Consider the following 22,134-nt stretch of genomic DNA (forward strand, 5'->3'; position numbering starts at 1 on the left):
TTTTTTAACTTGTACTTTCGTTTTTAATTTGAATTGTAAATTATTCAATAATTTTTCATATTACGCTATAAGGATTTCAAGCACGTATAAAGTTGGTTCGGTAATATACTTAGGATAGATTGAATATACACTTTAGTTGAAACAGTTAATTTATACATAATATTGCTTATATGCAAATGTTTAGATTCTTTAACTCACTGTAATTTTGCATGCAATATGAAAACTCAATAAAGAAAATTCTGTAATAATGTCTAAAATCTTATAACATCAAAGTAATATACAGTAAAGATTACATTAAATAAAAAAACCTTTAAAACAACCAGAGACAGGTCCGTAAATGTTTTACAAAAACAAACAAGTTGTACAAAACGAAAACAAATTGGAAAATAACGTTAAAGCTATTACATATAATAGTTCATAATAGTTTCATAAATAAAACTATTATTAACAAATTGATACAAATTTTCTGCTACAAATTGAACTATTACAACTATTATATTCCTAAGTTAAAAGTATTTTTCTATTTATATATATTTATTATTCCTACGTTAAGAAGTTTATTTACCGTTAAGACCTATTTTAAAAAATTAAATCAAGAAATCGCCTAGTAGCACAAAATATAATAAAATTTAGAAATATTGCAAATATTCAAATATGAGTTTATTCGAATTTAGTGACAAAAAAACATAAATTAATTGTAAAGATTAACAACAAAAACATACAAAAAACAAAAGTCATAAATATCAGTGCAAAAGGCGGTTGCCCCGTTTGCTGACAACATTTGGCACTCTGACCTTTCCACCAAGAAGCACTTTTTCTAAAAATTGACATGTATTGGTCAATCCTTTTGTGAATTCAGTGCTGAATATCCAAAATGCTGCAAACCATGCTTGAAAAGCCTTGGAAAAAGTGCAAATAGTTTTAGGAAACAAACCTTTCTTGTCCACTCGTCCTCTTGTGGCAATATGACTGGACTAAGTGGTATTTCCTGTATAAATAAAAAAATAAATACAATAATTCATTTATTCAAAAAAACAAACCTGAAACAACTTAAAATCCCTCTAATAAAAAGCTCTTAAAACCATTCAATTTTAAAATTTCTTAATTGATAACATTTCAATATAATAGAAATTATTGCAGACTCCTCACCTAAAGGACATCATCACTTTTTTAAATTGTGTCCTTAGTATGAGAGTATTTACATGGACTTAAAATATTCAATAACTTATTTCCTCAAACCAGTAAATTTTTGCATTTCCTTAGATCTCCTACTTAATATTTATTATTATTTCTCAGATCTTCTTGTTATTAAATATATATTAGTTTATATAGTTAAATATATAATAAATATATTAGTTTTTATAGTTTAATATATAATAAATAAATTAGTTTTTAGGGTTAAATATATAATAAATATAATAATTCTGAATGGACTATAAACAATGGACTATAAAAAAATATGATCAAGTGCAATTTTCTAAATAATGTACAATGTACCAATAAACATCCTACCTACTTTGGTAAGGGAAAAAATAATTCTTCCTTCTCCCCAAATAATGAAGTTAACAGCAATGTAACAAACATCACCTTCCAATCTAAAAGTATTTATATCTTTAATTGTAAATACATGCATAATAATACATTTAATAAAACTAGTAAATATAAAATAGCAGTATTAGCATACATATGTAATGTATTAAAAAATGATCAAATGTTTTTGAGTTAATCAATATTTGCTAGAGTTACTAAACTCGTGTAACTTATTGCCTACTATGACTAGTCCTTATTGTTGTTGGAAATAAAATTAAAATAAAAATTACCCTGCCGTTTACCATTGTCCAAAGTTTCTTCAAAATGTTTGTTTATCATTATTGAATATTCACAATACTTTTTGCATCTTTCGGCTGCTTCTTTGATTACCACATCATAAAGGGATAGAAACTTTATTTCTAATTTGGTTACGTCTACACCATATAGCAAAATCACATCTGCTGTAAACTTTAATTTATAAAAATCATTTGCAAAATTCATCTACATTATGATATTACATTAGAAATAAGTCTATACTTTATAATTTAAATGTTCATAAGGTAATAATTTTTATATAGTCTTTCATAACTGTCAAAAGAAAGTCAACGGAAATATTGAAAAAAATAAGTACATTTCATAAAAGAACAATAGTTCTTTATATAATCTTACAAAAGTATTTAGTCGTAAACACGGAAATTCTTCCAGAACTTCTGCAGTTGTGTGTGCATGGCAGAAAAGTTGTCTATACCCACAAGTTCTTTTCATTTTATCTTTGATCATATCAAAGCTTGGTGTCTGTTTTTTTATTTCCTTTTTTAAAGCATCTTGACGTTTTTTTATGCTTATGTGATCTTCACCTTGTACCACATTAGCCAACTAATAAAAAGCAGTTATAGTTATAACTGTACATATAGAAGTATATTATCTTACATCAATCAGCTGTAACTTGTGAGCAGTAACGAAAATATACATTTTTGACATTTAAATAACATCACATTAGAATAATTTTACGAGGTTATAGCAAGTAATATCTATATACATTATTACATACCTTAACTCGAGCTATTTTTGAAAGGGTGCTGTTGTCAGATTGATCAATTTCAACTTGATCTATATTTCGTTTTCTTCCTTAAACACCAGGCCTTCCAAATTTTTCTCTTGTTACAGCAATTGAATTTTCGCTACAAAGAGGAAGTCTATATTTTTTAAATTTCCTTCAAAGAGCTACTCTAATAATATTCTAAACTCAAAATACCTATTTAAAATGTGAAATAGACAAAAATTAAATTTTAAAATATAATTTTCTTATTAAATAGATGATGACAAGTAAAAGTATAATCAATAGTATATAAAATGCTAATTGCATTACACTACTTCCATCGTAATCAGCCAAAAAAGGATATTTTAATGTAACTGCTGAGCTAACAGCAGAATATATTCTTCTGGTTGGATACCTGTATAAACAGTTTGTGATAAAACATTACAAAATATTTAATACTAATTTTATAATATAAATGAAGCAAAGTAAAGAACAAATTATTTTTTTAAATATGAAAAATAATTTATCATGAAAAATCAATGAATAGAAATAGAGTCAGCAAAGTATAAAACAAGAACAATAATTTTCAACTTACAAAATGTCACGTCTTTTTAAGTCATCAAATAGTGCATCAATTAAAAGCGCTTTGCTTTTTGAGCCTAAACCAAACCTAGCCTTATCTTGACATTGTAGCTTAGCTATAATATTAAAGTGGCAACTGATATACAAAAGGAAATTCTTGCACCTGGCACAGTAATTCAAGCAAACAGAGTAATTTCCTTAAATTACTCTGATTTAAAATATCTCATTCAACTGTAATTTAATATGGGTAAAAATATAGTTTATAATAATGAAATTCATCATTAAATGCTTAATAGTTCTTAAACACAAGTATTATACAAACATTAAAGTATTAAAATTAAATAAAAGTATGCAAATACTCTCATAAATTCAAATCAATGGTAGAGTGTTATTATTTTAAAAAATATATTTATAAAGTAAAAATGCTATAACAAATCTATGTAAACATTCTGCTTCTTCAGTTTCTGAAAAACTGCCACTGTTTGTTGTTTCGCCCTTTTCATTATTTACACTGATAACACTTGATACAACTGCAGTATAGGTAGATTTAGAATTATCTAATGTTGCTGAAACAGATTGTTTTGTTGTTTTCAAAAGACGAATAAATCTTATCCGATCTTTTATTAAAGGTAAAAGCTCTGTTAGCATTTGCTCTGTTAGCATTTGCTCTGTAAGGTCACATAAATAGTCACCGGTTAATTCTTGCCCTATTGCAAATAAACAATAAGAACAATAACTTTATTAAACATTCATAATTTTCAAATAAACAAACTACATAAAGTAAACAAACTAAATAAGTATTCAAATAATCATGTCCTTAAATTGAAGAGCAAGTTGGATGCATAACGCTATATCTCATGCTTGAATTTAAAATAGTCATGTCGATAAAAATCAATAAAACATCCTGTTCTGCAAACTGTCCACTCATTTTCATTCAAAACTTGATAAGAATGCAAATGATGTGAAAAATAATTTGGTGTCAACAGGTGTACACATAACAACCAACAGTCGCGTAAACAGACAATGTATATGACTTTAAAAAAAATTGGGACAGTTTCTTCTGTAACAGTATGCAACACATACACTGCTTTAATAGAATAGCAAATACTATCAATTGACATTGATTTCACTATAAAAATAGATTAATTCCCTTCTATATCTAAATTAAGTAGCAATCTTATAACTTCTTGTACTTTAACATCCAAGTTACGAAAAAATCTAGGTACGTTTCCAGACACAGTATAATTAAGTAAAAGTATATCATATGTCAACATTTCCCAGCATTGCAACATTTTATGACGCTTTGATAATGTTTTGGTAATATTCTTGAAACATTGTCCATTTGAAGCAGCTTTTTTAAAATACTGATGCTTAGATTCAAATCTTAAACACCAAAAATTTTGTAAAGGCCCAAAAAGACATCAGGTGAGGCTTATGAACAAGTGCATTTTTGGAATAATATATTCAGAACCAAATACTTCAGAAAATGTTTTCAAAAACCTAGCAACTAATTCTTCTAACATGTATGTACTGTCACTGTCTACAATTGGGGCAATAACAATGTCACATATTTCGCGAAGTATAAGATAAACCTCCCAGCCAATATTTCCCTGTGGTACATCATTACCGACAAATTGCCAAAACAATAGGAAAAATTCTAATTTCTGTACAGCTGTTCCATTTATGTGCGCTTTATCTGATGCAATATTTTTAGGTAATTGGCAAGGGCGATTAGACGAATTAATTAAATGAATTTTGTTTATAGAATCATTTATATTATTTATTGATAATGTATTACAAGAGTGTAACAAATGTTTGATAACACATTTCAAAGTTACTGGCATAATACCTTCAAATAAGTCATGCATTATATCTGGAGGGAAAGCTGTAAGTACATCTAAGTTATCCAACTCTAAAAAGTCACACTTTTTATTAACACCATACACATTCTTGTTTGCTGCATTATCAGTTATAGCAGCTAAGTGATATTCATGAATTTCCGGTGTTCTGAGACAAAGAGTGCTTTCACTAAAGTTATTTCCAATTTCTGACTTGTCCACCATACAGAAACGGCAAATTCTTCCAGTATGGAAATACTGCTGAAATCCTCCTATAGCATGAGCTGAAAGCATATAAGCTGATATACCTGTAAGTTTGCCTTTTAAATGTTGGCATAATCCATTGACGGAAACCTCAATTCCTTCTCTTTGCAGTACATTTAAATCATATATTAATGGACGAAGAACTTTAGTGTAGTCATATTTGGCCATTTTTATAAGTTTATGTTCAAACAATAAAGCCAAATGAATAAATTTTTCCTTTGAACGAAACTCAGATGGAATGCCTAACAAAAATTAAAATGCAGTCACTTTATGATTCCCTCGCTTAGCTCCTATTGGATTGCTAAGCTCAACTTCATCTACATATAACTGAATCTGCAATGCACTTGGATTTTCAGAAAAAAAATTGTCACTATGAAAAAGTTCACTGTCTCAAAAAGATATCATAAAATCATTATTAGAAAGAGATTGTAACTGTCACCCAAACAGTTGTAAACATCTTCATGGGAAACTAATTTTGATAAAACTTCCAGAATTGGAATGTATTGAAAAACAGCAGTTGTATTATTTATTCTAAAATCTATTTAAATAGCTATTGCAATCACATTTTTACTTTTCAATAATCCTATTAGTCTATTTTCATTTGAAGACATCTCCCTCATGAATTGCAGCAATCCTTCTGTGTCTGTTAAATGTGCCCAATTATTGTCTAGTGGCAAAATATTATTTTTGAGTAACTATTGACATATAACATCCTTAAAACTACTTAGTGTAATCAAAAGTAGGTTTTGTATATCTTTTGTAATTTCCGCATGAACAGAAGCTGGAAGTATGTGAACTTCTCTGAGTCGCAAAAGAAGAAATGCAAAATGTTTTTCCAAAATATTAAGCATATCAGTAATATTATTACATTTAAAGTCTTGGTCTAATTTTTCATTATTTTGATCATTTGATTCTTCGGTTGTTTCAGATGAATCTATGATGTTATCTAGAGAAAGGAAATATTTAAATTTTTTCTAAAACCGGTTTTTCGAATAAACCGCGGTTATCAATGTTTTAAAAACCGGTTTTCCGGTTTTCTAGTGTATCTTTTTATTATATATATTTCAGGGGAACAACAGCAGCAAAAACATAAATATATAGCTCAAATACTGCCATTCCTTTGAGCATTAGTTTGGAAGTTGAGTCTATTTTTTGTTTCTTTGGTGAAACCCCTTTGACTGTCTCTCTAATGGAGAACTCGAGCTCTTCTGACAAGGAAGTAAATTGCTGTACTTGTTCCTGACAAGTTTCATTATCTGACAAGTTTTCCTTATCTTTAGATTCTCTTCTCTTTTGCTCAAACAAACGATTAAACAAACTTGGTACAGTAGTAGCAAATGTAATTCTCCTTGGCATGGAATTTTCGAAAATGTCATGAGTTGCTCCATTAATTACATCAGGATTATTCAGATATTTAACTAAGTTTACTTATATAGCATTCCTCCTCTCAGTGACTCTTTTAGTAAATGAGTCAACTAGCTCTTGACTAAAGGTGTTTTTCAGGCTTTTTAGCTGCTTGAAAATGAACTTCAGAATGCCATCAGATGAGAGCAAGTTCGAATCTCTTCTGCAAAGTGCTTCAGCACCAACCTTGATTGGTTCTAAAGCATTTACTAGATTTTGTAAAGTGGTAAACTCAGACTCAGAAATCATAATAAGCTTCATAACTCAATCAGCGACATTTGAATACATTTCTTAAGGGTAACAAATCTTGTAATCATATCTAGTAAGCTGTTTCAACGTGTCTTAGAGTCTAAGATTAGCTGTAGCTCCTTTCCAAACTCAGGCTGAACATGCTTTTGCAGAATCACGTCATTTTTAACTGAATACTTTCGAAACAATCGGACACATTTTCTGACCTTGTTGATGAGTTCTGTGACATCCTCCCTGATCATTGGAAGAGCTGATGCACCTGCTTTTGCTGAAACTTCTAATCCTCCTTCCTCATCGCTGTCATCATCTTCTTGGTCCTCTTCTAGAATAGTGACTTACTCAGGTGTGCCATTATCTTCTTTCCTAGATTGCCTATATAGAACATCACAGATAGCCAAGTGGATTCCATGTGCGAAGCAGAGCTGATGGTCTGGTGAAATTGAGCTACCAAATTTTTTCATTACAGCAGCTCCGTCACTGGCAAAACGTGGCCCAAATTCTTTCAGTTTCTCGTCAACAATTACACAAAACTTCTCTGCTGGCATAGACCCATGTACCCTGATCATTCCAAGGTTCCAATAATCACCTTCCATATGAACATTTATTTTCATATATTTTCTGTTTCTGGATGAAGTATACTCATCTAGGGTTAAGCTAAATTTGTGACTAACAAGTTTCTTTTCTGCAAAATGCAGCTGATATGTTTTCTTGATATCTTCATAATGTTTCATCAGCAGAGCCTTAAACGATTTAGCATCTTTGGGCAATTTGTATCCTTCATTCTCTAGAGCTTTTCTCAAACGTTGACTTGAGAAAACACGATAGGGCAGCCCATCACATGAAATAAGCTCAGCAAAAACAACATCAACAGGGTCCTTTGTCTTAAAAAACGAATCAATGGGTTTGATGACTTCGAGTTTCCTCTCAGGAGTAACAACTGCAGCAAATGTGATGTTGTGCTTTGTCCTCAGATGGTTCCTCATGGAGCTTGTGGTTCCTCCTTTGCACTTAATTTCTTGGTCGCAGAGCTTGCACTTGGCCAATTCAAGTTCTTTTGAGTGGAAAAAGTGCTTCCAAACTGATGTGTTATCCTTGTGGACTTCAGAAAACGACATTTTCGTTTTTGTGAAAATTTGTTTCACTTTTTTACTTCACAAATTGCAGTAATTTACTGTTAAAGTTCAAGTGGAAGCAAATTGAATGTTTTCATTTATTTTCTTGCACAACTTCGCATCAAGAAAAGTGGTTTAGAATTCCCAAATAACCAAGTATTTTTCGTACAAAAGATATACAGTATAATCTCTCTAACTCGAATCTCTTTAGTTCGAAAATCTCCATAATTCGATTAAATGTAAAGTCACCGTGAAATGCTCCGAAGAAGACTCAACTTTCTATAATTCGAAAATCTCTCATTTAAACTTTTATTTTTCCCCATAAAGTTCGAATTAGAGAGATTGTACTGTATATCCAAAAACCGGTTTTGAAAATAACATTTTCGGTTTTCGATTTCCAAAAAATTTATGGTTTCCGGTCTCCGGAAACCGATTTTCCTTTCCCTAATGTGATCATTTTTTTAATTTCTACTCCCCTGATCACTTTCATTATCATTAGACCAACTTCTTAATAAATTACTGTGTTTTTGTTGAACATGTTTTTTTAGACTATCAGCACTTTTGAAAGTTTGCTTGCATGCACTTGAAACACATCTAACGTAAAAAAGAGGCTGATTTTCATGAAACAAGATAAGATGTCGCAAATACTTTCCAAATGAAAAATAATTGTTGCCACATTCACAAAGAAATTGAGGCATGTTTGGCTATTATATATTATAAGAAATAATAACTTAATTATTATTTCTACTTTAAATTTTGATTACCTAACTCTTCTTTAAAATTTTAAAAGAATTACATTGACCTATAGGAACCTAATAGATAAACCGGTTAACTTAAAAAATATACACTTTTGCGTATTCTACTTTAAAAATTTTAACTAAATACAATTTTAAATATAATACAATAAAATAAATACTATTTATTTCATTTGAAATATCATATTGCTAAGCGATTGTAATTCTATTTTAAACCCTTTCTATTTTTATCCTTCTTTAACTATGCCTCGATATCAATAAACGACACTCGGCATTTATTGGTTTCTTATGTTTCACCACGAAAAACCCTTTGCTAAAGGGTTTTCTAAAAGAACCCTTTCAAAAGACCTTTTTTTACACACCAAAAGGTTTTCTAGTAGTAGAAAACCTTATGCGAGTGTAAAAAACCTTTTGCAAAACCTTTTTTTTTACATTGTGGTCACTTGTTATCTATTCTCTTGTAAGCGATTTCTTTCGATAAAAAATATTTAACCGCTTAAAGAAAGCTCATCGCTGTTATTCTTACACTTTCGGTTTCTAGGTGCTGTTTTTTAGAATGTTTGACAGCATGGTTTTCAACATTTTTGCGAGTTGTTTACAATAAATCTTATAAAATAGCCAGAAGGAAATGAAACATCAGGTAACAAAACAACCTGTTAACAGCGCAATAAATGTTGCGGACTAAAACAGTTTGCACCCTACGATAAATGACTCGTTCGATTACACCTTATTTGTATATCAAGAAACTCCATTCTATATATACTTCCTTAGTGTGTACTCTATCGTCAATACAATCCCCCTCGTTAAACTTTAACAAATATTTAGGCTTCCAAAACCTGACAAAATGTATTTTTTTATTCTAAGAAAAGAGAAATTGATGTAAAACAGGCTTTAATATTAAATTTTATATCAATGCTATTGAGATAAAGCACACCCTATGTAACTCAGTAGATACTGACTTACATGTTTTACTTGTCATTTAACTCACTATTCGTAAGTTTTTTGAGGTCACGAATTTCTAATTTTTGCTAACAAAAAACACAATTCAATTTGTTTTTCACCTTGCTTTTCATTTCAAATGGAGTTTTGTTTCGACTCTATTAGTTCTATTCTACATTTTTATCGACTAGTTTAACTTATTGTTCCCTTGTTCCCTTTAAAAACGACACTTCGAATCTTAGTAGGAGAGAATTAGCGAAAAATAGGGTCGAACCCGGACAAAAATGGTATAAAGCTGAAATTTTGCAGAGAGAAAGTAGACAGTGTCTGGATGAGCGTAAAAAAAAGCTCCTTTGATTGCGCTACGGGAACATCCCTTTTGGGGCAATTTGGGGTACAAAAAAGGAGCAATTTTGACAGCACCAAAATATCATAAACTTTATATCGCTGGATCGAAAATGTTATGCTGATCAATATTTATATAAGAACTATTACTTGAAAAAAATTGTTTTTTAAGTTATTTACGTTTGAAAAGTGTAAAATCGTTAAAATGTTATATTTTTTTGTTTTCAAAACATAATATAACTTTTGTCTGTGCGCAATTTTAAATGGGAAAAAATTAGAAAATAATATATTCTTTTAAAATAACTTTAAGACTTGAATGCAAATTTCTTTAAAATTAGATGTCCGATATCTTACTTTTCTCAAAACAAATCATCAAATAAATTTCTCTCGTTTTCAATTTCATCACTTGAATCTTCTTCAATTTCATCACTTGAATCTTCTTTAATTTCAAAATCCTAAAAATGCAAATTATTTGTATTCCAAAAAAAACAAAATTATTTAAAGAAGATTATGTGTATATTTAAAAAAAAAAATTTACCGTTTTATTACTGCAGTCTTGCCCATGACAGCCACCGCATGCAGACACGCATTTTAATCCATTTTTCCTGCAAAAATACATATTAGTTCCGCACATATTTCTTGACGAAGTTTTACAATCGCAGCGAATCACTTTTAATATATTGGGTGGTGCCACATCTTTGTCTGTTGGTATTGGAAGAAGACAACCATTATCTAACTTCCATCCCCATTCTTTAGGATCCAAGTTGAAAGATTCATCTAGCATTTTCAATTCAACAACTTGTAGGTAAACTCTAAGACCATGAAAATAAGCAGCACGGTCTGTGGGTGGTAACTTTTCTGGCTTAATAATTCCTTCACAAACCATTTGTTTATATTTTAAATACCAAAGAAAAATACTATGAAAATATGTAACTTTCTAAATCTAAATGAGTGACTTAAATCCACAAAATTATAACTAAACTTTCAAATACCAACCGCATTTTCCTTAACGAAGATTCTGCATTTCCATTAAAAAGTTCAATGAAATCCCTTACTGCAGATTTTCCAACTTCTTTTTTGGTTGCCCAGTAATCCGAAATAATTTCAGATACTGATTGTATATTATTGGATTTTTGCAGTAATTTTAAAAAACTAGGTTTTCCTTTTCCCAGTATTGAAGATGTTTAGTCACATCCTGACCATGCGTGAAAAAATAACAGATGTTCTTTAAAATCCGTTACTCGAGATTGAGCGTCTTTAATACTCCAGAGTTTTTCCTTTCTTTCTTGATAAAAAAAAATCTCATTTAATTCATCTTTCCAATGATACATTAGCATAACTGCTATATCAGTATCATCAGCAACAACAATGCATGGTGAAATTTCCTTTGCAACTTCCAACGATTTAGAGACAATTTTCGTGTCAGCATCCCCTTTGCAAATATATACTTCATATCCATCTCTTTTAAGTTAATCTGACAATAGTAAAATTAATTGTGCCTTGTTGTGTGAATTCGATAGAAAACGCTCTTGTGAGTACGGAACCTGATTATTTTCTATTAAAACAATATTTTGGGAAGAACCTTTGCATTTTCTTCTGATGTGTTCATTAGATTTAATTGAAGATTTTTTATCATAACCATCAAATATAATATAAGTGGTGGCATAATTTTTTCTTATATAGCTGATGTAGGTCTCAACAATTTCTAAAAACCTCATACCTTTGTTCCAAGGAACTCTGTGGAGTAAGGAACTTCCATCAAGGACATATTTGCACAAACTGACATTTGTACTTACTTTAATTTCGTCGTCAGGAAGAATCACTTTGCGCAAAAATGATTTGTTTGCTTTCAGCATTTGGTTATTTTTAAATAATGATTGTGGGAGATGAGTAAGCTCATAATCAAAATATAGTTCAACGTCATCCTCTCTTTCTGCAATTGCTGCAATTCTATTAAAAAGGAGTGTTGGATCGACACAACAATCAGTTTGTTTGTCTAGTTTTACGTTATTGGTCAAAACATCTAAAGAAAAAAATGTATTCTTCTTTTAAACTTTGCTTCATTGAACTTAAGGCCGTTGAGAAATGTGTGTAGACGAACACCTATGTTCTCAGCCTCGTCACAATTGACAAGATCTTCACCATTGGCTGACACAAGACCTGTAGATAATGAATACAGATTTCTATCGACAGTATTGAATGGATTTCTTACAGAAAACCAGTCATAAAATAACTCACAATGTTCATAATCACATACTAATCTTTTAATACCCATTTCTTTATTGCTTTCCGTAACTCCGATGTCAAATCCAGATAATTTATGCATTGTATCATGAACACTTGCAGAATAACAGATGCTCATTGTCCAAAGGTTGCGTACACACTGTTGTAAAAAATGACCAAAAACTACTTTGAGCTGACCCGAGAAAACCGCTTTGACAGGGTGAAACTACAATGTTTCCTGACTCCAAAAATGTAAAATTTGAAATCTAACTATTTCGTCCGAGAAAATAATTTTGATTTTTAGTTTTTAGTACTTTGCACAATAGGGCAAAATGACAGCTTTTCAAATTTTGCATTTTTACAGCATTCAAAAACTCTCCAAAATTAGCATTTATTACTCTAAAACATAACAGTCTATATAGCAAGTATAATTTGTATTTATTTTAACTCAGAAGATAAAATTTTACCTACAATTTCATGGTTGAACTATATTATAAACATTTTATTGCATCAAAATTGTAAATAAGCTAAAAATTCCGGGAATAGGCAGTGAACATGTTTGTTTTAAGTTTTGCATCAAAATTGTAAACAAGCTAAAAATTCCGGGAATTGGCAGTGAACATGTTTATTTAAAGTGTTTCACTTATCAGTTGTGTGAGAAAAATTTCAAAATGCCAAATTTTTCAAAAAATCATGAAGATTGTCGGAAATCTGTCTGTGTCTTGTGTCTGAAGAAGTGCTCTCGAGAGTTGACACAGTTCCTTGTTGAAAAGATCCTCAAGCATTACCATACAAGTCTTGATTTGACTGATACCAGAGTGCCAAGAGGCATTTGTGACTCATGTTGAACAATTCTTCGGAGAAAAGATGAAGGAAAAGATGTTAACCTGCCACCTTTGTTTCCTTTCTCATCTATAAAAGTTAGACCACCAACAAGAGATCAAGGTTGCAACTGTCTTAATTGTCAAGTTGGACATTTGAAGTTGAATGAGAAGAGCCCAGTGGACTATTCTAAACCTGTGGAAGATTGTACCCCTCAAAGATGTGGTGATTGTTTGAGTCTAGTTGGAAGAGGTCTGCCACATCAGTGCACTCCATTCACTTTTAGAGAGAATCTCAAGCAGCTAGCTACAGCTGATCCACTCGCTGCAGAGCAAATAGCTACTCAAGTCATCTCTACTAAACCTTCCACACCTGGTGGTACTGCCAAAGTATCGCATCCTAAAGGCGGCCCACCACTTAGAGTTAAAACAGGTGATACTTTTATATATACATATAAAGATGGCAGGTTCAGAGGGAATACCTTTAATTTTAAAACTTAAAATTACAAAAAGTGTTAATATAATTTCATTTTTAGGAAGCTCAAGTGCAAGAGCTCTTTTTCCTGAACCCAGCATCAAAACTGAAGATCTTGTACAAGTTCAGCTAAACACAGGACTGTCCAACCTTGGCATGAAGAAATTGGCATCAACCATCAACAGAGTCAGTGACACCAAGATTGTGGAGACTAGTTTTCTAGCTAAGTTTGAAGCCATTGGCAAACAGTTGTCTGAGTTTTTTACTCAAACCAGCATCCAAGTTTTATCAGAGAGTAACTCCACTGACTTTGTGGTTGTGCATTGCAAGGATCTTGCCGAGCTTTTGAATGAAGTCCTGCTTTCTCGAAGAGTTTTCCAGAATCATATTGTCAAGTTGGGAATTGATGGAGGTGGAGGATTTCTGAAAGTTTCTCTTGGCATCATGGAGTTGGATTCTCACTGTGATTCAAGGTCACCACCACGGAAAAAACTTTTAACTCAGAGGACTGCCAAAGACAGTAGTGTAAAGCGTCAAATGCTTGTGGCTTTATCAGAAGGACTACCAGAAAACTTTGAAAATGTGAGGCAGATCTTGTCTTTAATCAAGTTAGACAAAGTCAACTTTGTTGTCTCATGCGACATGAAACTTGCCAACATCCTTTGTGGCCTTCAGAGCCATGCAAGTACTCACCCTTGCTCTTGGTGCAACACAGAATCAAAGCATCTTTCTCAATCAGGATCTTTGAGGACACTAGGCTCACTTGTTGCCTGTTATCAAGAGTTTGCTAAGTCTGGTGGTGATATCAAAAAGGCAAGATCTTTTGGCAATGTAGTGCATGAGCCTTTGCTATCTGGTTCTGAAAACAAACTCATCTTGGAGCTCATACCACCAATGGAACTCCATCTTCTCCTTGGTGTGGTCAATCACATGTACAAAGCCATGACAGAAGTTTGGCCCAATGTTGTCAAGTGGCCCTCAGCTCTCCACATTCAACAAGAACCATACCATGGTGGGCAGTTTGCAGGGAATGCCTGTCACAAGCTTCTCAGCAATCTTGACCTCCTTCAAAGAATTGCAGAGACTGAGTCTGCTTTTCAAGTCTTTGGAATCATTGATGCCCTTCGAAAGTTTAAGTCTGTGGTGACAGCATGTTTTGGTATGGTTCTGGAGGATGACTTTTCTGAAAAAATTGATCGCTTCAGAGACTCATATTTGGCAATCATGAACATCAGTGTGACTCCAAAAGTTCATGCTGTTTTCTTCCATGTGAAGCAATTCATTGAGATCAAAAGGGCTCCCTTGGGGATCTTTAGTGAGCAGGCAACAGAATCAATGCATCATAATTTCAGCTCACATTGGCAGAGATACAAAAGAGACCGCAATCATCCTGAGTATGCAAAGAGGCTTCTTTCATGTGTTGTGGACTACAACAGCAAGCATTTGTGAAGAATCAAATATTGAGAAGAATTTATTTTATGTACCATTTGCTCTTTATGTGTTTAGAATCAAGAGGTTGTTTTTGTGTTTTGGCTTAGAATAACTAAAAGAATTATTTAAGAAAGTGTTTATTATTTCCATCTTGTTAATGAAAAACTATATCAGTTGTGTCAGAATAAACTATTATTCAAGTGAATTTTAGACAGTTATGTTTTGGAGTAATAAATGCTTATTTTGAAGAGTTTTTGAATGCTGTAAAAATGCAAAATTTGAAAAGCTGTCATTTCGCCCTATTGTGCAAAGTACTAAAAACTAAAAATCGAAATTATTTTCTCGGACGAAATAGTTAGATTTCAAATTTTACATTTTTGGAGTCAGGAAACATTGTAGTTTCACCCTGTCAAAGCAGTTTTCTCGGGTCAGCTCAAAGTAGTTTTTGGTCATTTTTTACAACAGTGTACATTTTCATCAAATCCTCTACCTCTAGTTAAACCACCATTGGATTTTAAAGACCACATCAGGGTCTGCTCTATTACAAGATCAGAAGATAGGCCAGCTCAATACCTTTCAGATCGGCGCACTGCGTGACGACCATCTAAAAATTGTTGATGTAACCATGGATTCGTTTCTGAAAGGTATTGCATTTCTTGCAAATATAACCTGGAGCACTTGGCATAGTTTGAATGCCCTGATGCGGCAAATAAGTTTAGCATTTTTGAGATTGTTTGAAGATGCAAGTACCAGTTACAAGTTCTCTCTGCAACTAAAAATTCCTTTATGATACTAATATAGTATATGTACAAGATCCAAAGTTTTGCAGTGCGTGATTCATATGACTTCTTTTCCGTATAGGTTAATATGGCACATTCAATATTTTTGAAAGCATCTGTATTACCAAGTCTGATTAACTCTTCCTCATTCATACCATTTTTCATTGCGATTTTATAAGTGCATTCAAGTCCGGATATATTTAGTTTTGATTCGTCAACTAAAATATCTATAATATGACTCATCAATGCACTCTGGACCAACATGTGACCTTTTAAAGTTCTTGCAACAGCTTTTCTTTAAGCATATGTTTTACTGTATCTTCAGAGTAAACTTGTTCTAAAACTTTTTCCAGGCCAGTCCCTGCCATTAGTTTTCCAATGCTTCCGAGAAAGCTCATAATTGTGTGAAACCCTCCGAGTCGACATACTATATTGAGGTTCTGATCTTTTATAACACCAAACGCTTTCTGCCATAATGGCTGATCAAACGTAACGCAGGGAGTAACTATTTTATATTTATTGAACTATTAATTTAACTTAATTAATTTAACAAACTGCGCGAAAAATCTTTTTTATAAGATTGTATATTTAAACAAATTTTAACCTGCATAGTTCATTCATACTCCGTTCTTCGCTTAATCGAATCAATGTTTTGAGACCTTTTCCATATACTTTGACATAACTTTCTTTGTCAAACCCAAGCTTGCGCAATACACAAACAGCATTCTTTTTTTTTTTCAAATGTAAAAACTTTTACTACACGTAACGTTTAACTTGTAAGTTTTACTTTTCCATATAATAGTTTCAATATAATAAGACGCAACCTTTTTTCGGAGTAAAACCAAATTATCCATTCATACAAAATGTTTCATTGAAAACTTTTGTTATGAAAACAAAAGAAATGATTAAGTTTTTCGCAGTAAAAATTTTCTTTTGAAAACAAAAAATTGAATGAAGTTTTGCGCGGCATTCACTTTTAACACTTTTACACTTTTCAAACGTAAATAACTTAAAAAATAGTTGTTTTCAAGTCATAGTTCTTATATAAATATTGATCAGCATAAAATTCTCGATTCAACGATATATAATTAATGATATTTTGGTGTTGTCAAAATTAGCCTATTTTTTGCCCCAACTTGCCCCAAAAGGGATGTTCCCGTAGCGCAATCAACGGGGCTTTTTTTTACGCTCATCCAGAGACTGTCTACTTCCTCTGTGCAAAGTTTCAGCTTTATACTATTTTTGTCCGGGTCAACTCGCAATTCTCTCCTACTATCTGTACTTAAACTCGACTATATTTATCATTCAGTTTCCACCCCTGAAAATGTAACAAGAGTTTTAAAAGATGGGTTTTTAACATAACAGTTTTAATGTTTCAGTTTTCTTTGAAAGTTACTTAAAGAAATTTTTTTTTTATATTTAATATATGAGGGGTGTAAGGGAAAATAGAATGTGATTTTTTAGAAATTTCAAAAAGAATATTTGGCAACATTTTGTTATTGCTTTGTTAAACAGATTGTTACTCGATGTTGGGTTTTTCTGTAGAAATATTAGGGGTGTGGCTGCAAAGAGCTAAAAGGATCTTTTAATATTTCTTGATCTTTTGTAGCAGCAGCGTGACGATCCCTGTTTTATGTCTCAGAGAATATTTTTAATCACTCATATGTTCCCATTGTTTTGGATTTTACACTTCGCAGTTAATAAATAAGCTTGTATCCAATGTGTACCATACGCGGATAGCAATATCTTTTAATCTACAAAAATTGAAGTTCGATGTTAATCTCTATTACCCTTAAAATAAAAGAGAAATCTATTTTTGTAATAAGGTTGCAAAATATAGTCGAAAGAGATGTTATGGTTCTCTTGGAATTGCAATAAGTAACAAATAGGAAATGTTTAGAGTATCATACATTTGATGATAAAATGAAACAAATTATGTAGAGATTCGCAATTTTTTGTTTGTTTCTGCTTTCAATTTCCTCACTTATTCAATATATGGACTACTTTAGGCAGACTGACTACTTTTTTATGATATTGATCTAAATTTAAAAATGAAAAGCCTCGCTTTAAAATTTCACTTGCAAATAAATTTTTTTACCTGCATTCTGTACATTTTGAGTTTTTGGTTAAAAGAAGCAAGCTCTTTTCTCAACCAAAAAGATCGCTCTAATAACTTTAAATAGAGAGATAAGAACTGAGTTTATCATCAAACCTTTCTCAAACTTTAGATAGAGAGATAAGAACTGAGTATTAAATAATTTATCATAATACAAATGGTTCTCGATTTTAACAAAATTGAAAACAAGTATTTTTTGTTTATTTGAAAGTTTCTGTTAAAAAAAAAGTGTGCAAACATTTCAATCACGTTCTTAGTTTCAAGAATTGTCATGAGATGCTCTAAATATTCTCAGGAGAACTGAGAGTATTAAGAATATAGAGATTCTCAGGAGAATTGAGAATATTTAAAGCGTACCATGACAGAAAGAGCAAAGAGAACAATTGCAAACGTTTGTTCCACATTCCAGTTTTCAATTACAACTAAACCCTCACTCTGGTTGAGTTTTCAAAAAACTCTGTGAGCGAACGGAAGTTTTTCAAACGAAAGCATCGTCGCAGGAGTTGAGTTGTTTTATTGATGAAAATTGCAAACTTCCATTTTCATTCTCTTGTTTATAGTAATTTCTGAAAGAACGATGTGAAAGAAGTAAGTGTTTTAGATTTTGTTGTTATGTAGTTGTTAAAATCAGTTTTGAGCAGAATATATTTGAAGGGTGCAAGGGAAAAACAGGGAATGTCAATTTTTCGAAATTTTGAGATAGCACTGCCAGCCGATTATGCATTGCGATAGCTAGCTTCTGTCAAAGTACTGAAGTGAAAAAACAAGTATAGTCAGGTAAAAATAGCCAATTAAAAATACCCCTGCTACAGAAAAACAGGGAATGTCAGTCCTCTACGACATAAAAACAAGGATAGTCAAATTGCCGCTTCACTAGAAACCTATGTATTTGCCGTATTTTTGTCACGTGACTGCAATTCAAGATGGCGGATGTAAACACACACCCTGAGGTCACTAAAAAACCAAAAAAACGGCCAATAAATGGAAGAAAAAAAGAAAATGCAAAAAAAAATGAAGCTGTCAAGCCACTTAATGGGAGAAGCTTGCAACTGTGCAAGGTTACAGTGCTTTGAAAACATCAGTCTGCAAGCAAGGCGGACAATTTTGTACAGGTTTAATGGGCTGGGTACAAAAGACGAACAGGACGCCATGATAGCTGCAGCCATAATTCCAAAAATGGTGAAACAAAGACGAACTAGGAAAGAGGAGAATGAGGCCGACCTGCACAGTTACTCATATCAGTATCATTTGCCGATTCCTGATGGAGATTTATGCTCAAGAATGCAGATTTGCTTCAAGGCACTCTTGTCAATATTTGGTGTGACAAAATCCAGACTTGAGAGAATTCAGAAAACATTGACATCATCAGGTGAGTAAATCTAGATCTTTTAGTTGTATTTTTATGCTTAATCTTCAAAATCACTGAGCTGCTACTGCTGAAGTTACAAAACTGGAACTGTTCTGTGTTTCGTGCCCTGGTCAAAACAAAAACTGGACCATCATAAGATTCCTGCATTTCATGGTTCACCACCAAAAGACGTTTCACCAATGTGAAACTAGCCTATCCTATTCGCGGACATTCCTTCATGGAGTGCGACTGGGACATGGCTGTCATCAATCAAAAACTACCAGTGAACACACCAGGGGAATGGTACCAGCATTTCAGGGAAACAAGAAAAAACCCATCTCCTTTCAAGGTTGTCACAGTAACCAACACTATGCTACTGAATGTGGAAAATCACATTTCCAACTTCTATTTAGCATCTTGTCCAGTCAAGGCACAACCTCTGCGTGAATTGATCTACTCACAAGACCACCCTCGTCTGATGCAGTTTCGTGAAAGCTGGAATGGATTATTTACCACAGCTGTCATGTCAAAGCCTGTTGGTAAAAGAAGAACTTTACAGGCAGCCCTTCAACCATCCAACAGGTTACCTTTGCTTATTTCAGCCGCTAAGTTCAAAGTCCTGCAGATATTAAAGCGTTTTTGCCCACAGAAGGCACAAGATTTCTATAGCAGTCTTCCACATCATGGACAATCAACCGCCAACAATGATGAGATTGATGCCTCTGACATTGACGATGAAGAGGAAGATTAATTATGAATAGCTGCTGCCCTCTTTCAAGGCCTGTTTTTTCCTTGTATTTTTTATTGTATTTTCCTTTTATATTTTGATTTAAAAATATTTTTGTAGTCAAATGAGTTTAATATGTTTTAATTTATGTTTTTATTTTTTGTTCTATTTTATGTTCAGATTTTTTGTAATTGTAGCTTGTAAATGTAGCATACTTGTTATTTCTGACAATGTTGTATGTTTGGTTAAGTCTCTGTCATTTATGAGTGTCCACACTAGATACTTTAGTCTTATTAGAGAAGAAAATTTTGTGCAACGCAAAAACAGGGAATGTCATTTTTGGACATGGGTGACATAACGCTCTCTAAAATCCAAACAACACATTAAATACTTTTTATATAAACTTATTTCAAACCTTGTCTGGATACTGATTACGGACAAACAAAAAAAACTACTGTACGCTTCACTGACAGGTAGCAGAAGTCTTAAAAACTTGATTTTTAGTTTTCTCAGTTTGCGAAAAATTGACATTCCCTGTTTTTCCCTTGCACCCTTCATTTCTATTAGTTAGGTTTTTAGTGAAAAAGCGATTGAAAGTTCAGTTAATACAATAATTTTATGTTTCGTTGCCTAAAGTTAAATGTTTGAAAAGTTTTAGTTTTTTTGGTGACATTAAAAAGTTTATTCGATATTTTTTCTTTTCAAAACTGGTTTGAATGTCTAAAAAAGATGACCATAAAAGAAATGGCTTTTTATACGGTACTTTTAGTGTAACAGTTTTAAAATATAATTTCCAATCGTTTTTTATTCGACTGTTACCGCTTTAAATTGACATACTTTTAGTTTACTTTTTTATAATACTTTTTCATACTTTTTGTTGCTTCAGCAAAAAAATAGAAAGCGAAAATGTTTTTATTTCAGTTTGAAGATAAATTATTTTTGTATCAAAAATCTCAGGCGACTTTTAAATAAAGTTGAGCGCTCTTTTAATGCTTTTGGCCAAGGTTCTGATTAACTGAATTGTTTATCGTATTTCTATTGGTTGAAGCGCAACCAAAGTTGAAAAACGGCGTAAGACAAGTTTCAATAAATATATTAATTTTGTATTTCGTATATTGTTTATTTGTTTAATTAATATATGATAAATAAAAAAATATTTTTTTAAACTGATTTGTGATCATTTGGAGTGTTTTAATATCTTCGATAAAGAAAATAATATCCGTCTTATATTCATTAAACACGATATTGTGTTTCAAATTTTTGAAAGTTTCATTTTCTTGAATAATTGTTGTTGAAAAATAAATAAATATTAATAATATTATTATTATGTTATTATTATTCTTCTTCAGATGGAGATGAATACAAGATGTTCATGGAATGCTTTTTTGAAGCGCAGGCGTCAATTACCGAGGACATGAAAATATCGATCGAAAATTGGAACATATACATAAGCGATGGAAAAACTGCTCATGAAGTTTCACATGAGAAATATTTCATGGAGAAATTTGTTGATGCAGGATGCAAGTTGAAGGATTTAACTGTAGATAAAAAGTTGAAGGAATTTGAAGTTATGAAGAAGATTTTATCTGAAGATGAGAAAAGACTTATCATTTTATGTTCGACCAACGTTCGTGATGTCCGGTTATATCATCCAGTGAAGATCGATGGATGGACACCGAAGCGTAAGATTGAAAGGTTGAATTTATTCTTCAAATATAAATTCGTATCAAAGAAGGAGTTCAAAGGTTTCGTCCTCCCGTGGATTCGACTCGCTGAAAAATTAACTCTTTACCTTCACGACGACACGAGCTTCATCAACGACATTTATGAATGGCTTCGTGGTTCGAACTTCAAGCGGTTGAGTATCGAGTACCGTGGAAAATGTTTCTATAATATTGAAGAGTTTAAAGTAAGAAACACGAAAAATGTGTTAAATAAAAAATAAATACAAATGTAAATATGTAAATGTATATGTAATAAAAGAAAGTTTTTATAACATCGAAGAGTTGAAAATTTTAAAGAGTTGTAAATTCGAAATACTTTTGGCTGTTTAAATATTTTTAAGATGTTAATTAAATATGTTAAATATATATATAATTCAAAAATTATTTATGAAATGAAATATTAAGTAATTTAAAAAGAAAAAAAAAACGATTT

The 22,134-nt window shown here is 31.8% G+C and overlaps 3 protein-coding genes and 1 pseudogene across 6 annotated transcripts in view; 2 read left to right on the top strand and 2 right to left on the bottom strand.

The window, feature by feature from the left end:
* Window positions 1–21,990, top strand: part of LOC145195458 (NACHT, LRR and PYD domains-containing protein 1 homolog) — a 49,940-nt gene extending 27,950 nt beyond the window's left edge. For all 4 annotated transcript variants that reach the window (XM_090076598.1, XM_090076599.1, XM_090076600.1 and 1 more), the window contains one exon: window positions 21,327–21,990. In XM_090076598.1, coding sequence (XP_089932724.1) covers window positions 21,327–21,922 — 596 coding nt within the window. In that variant the 3' untranslated portion in view covers window positions 21,923–21,990. The remainder of the gene's footprint in view (window positions 1–21,326) is intronic.
* Window positions 744–2,815, bottom strand: LOC149894015 (uncharacterized; annotated as a pseudogene).
* Window positions 10,313–10,841, bottom strand: LOC149894016 (uncharacterized). The gene is made up of 2 exons (XM_090076638.1): window positions 10,596–10,841; window positions 10,313–10,512 (listed from the first exon to the last, which is right to left on the bottom strand). The coding sequence occupies exons 1-2, from the start codon at window positions 10,839–10,841 to the stop codon at window positions 10,417–10,419; spliced, it is 342 nt and encodes a 113-aa protein (XP_089932764.1). The 3' UTR covers window positions 10,313–10,416.
* LOC149894017 (uncharacterized) lies at window positions 12,715–15,172 on the top strand. Its single transcript, XM_090076618.1, has 2 exons — window positions 12,715–12,829; window positions 12,897–15,172. The coding sequence occupies exon 2, from the start codon at window positions 13,562–13,564 to the stop codon at window positions 15,023–15,025; it is 1,464 nt and encodes a 487-aa protein (XP_089932744.1). The 5' UTR covers window positions 12,715–12,829; window positions 12,897–13,561; the 3' UTR covers window positions 15,026–15,172.
* Window positions 21,991–22,134: the final 144 nt, after the last annotated feature.

This window comes from Hydra viridissima, unplaced genomic scaffold (assembly GCF_058129835.1).
Source record: "Hydra viridissima isolate aposymbiotic clone 2 unplaced genomic scaffold, HvirCarnegie_v1 scaffold_1, whole genome shotgun sequence".
NCBI lineage: Eukaryota > Metazoa > Cnidaria > Hydrozoa > Anthoathecata > Hydridae > Hydra > Hydra viridissima.

Coding starts and splice junctions, on each gene's coding strand:
- LOC149894016 (XM_090076638.1), bottom strand. CDS start 10,841: ATGCTAGATGAATCTTTCAACTTGGATCCTAAAGAATGGGGATGGAAG. Junction 10,513..10,595: donor AAGACTGCAGTAATAAAACG/GTAAATTTTTTT, acceptor TTGCATTTTTAG/GATTTTGAAATTAAAGAAGA.
- LOC149894017 (XM_090076618.1), top strand. CDS start 13,562: ATGGCAGGTTCAGAGGGAATACCTTTAATTTTAAAACTTAAAATTACA.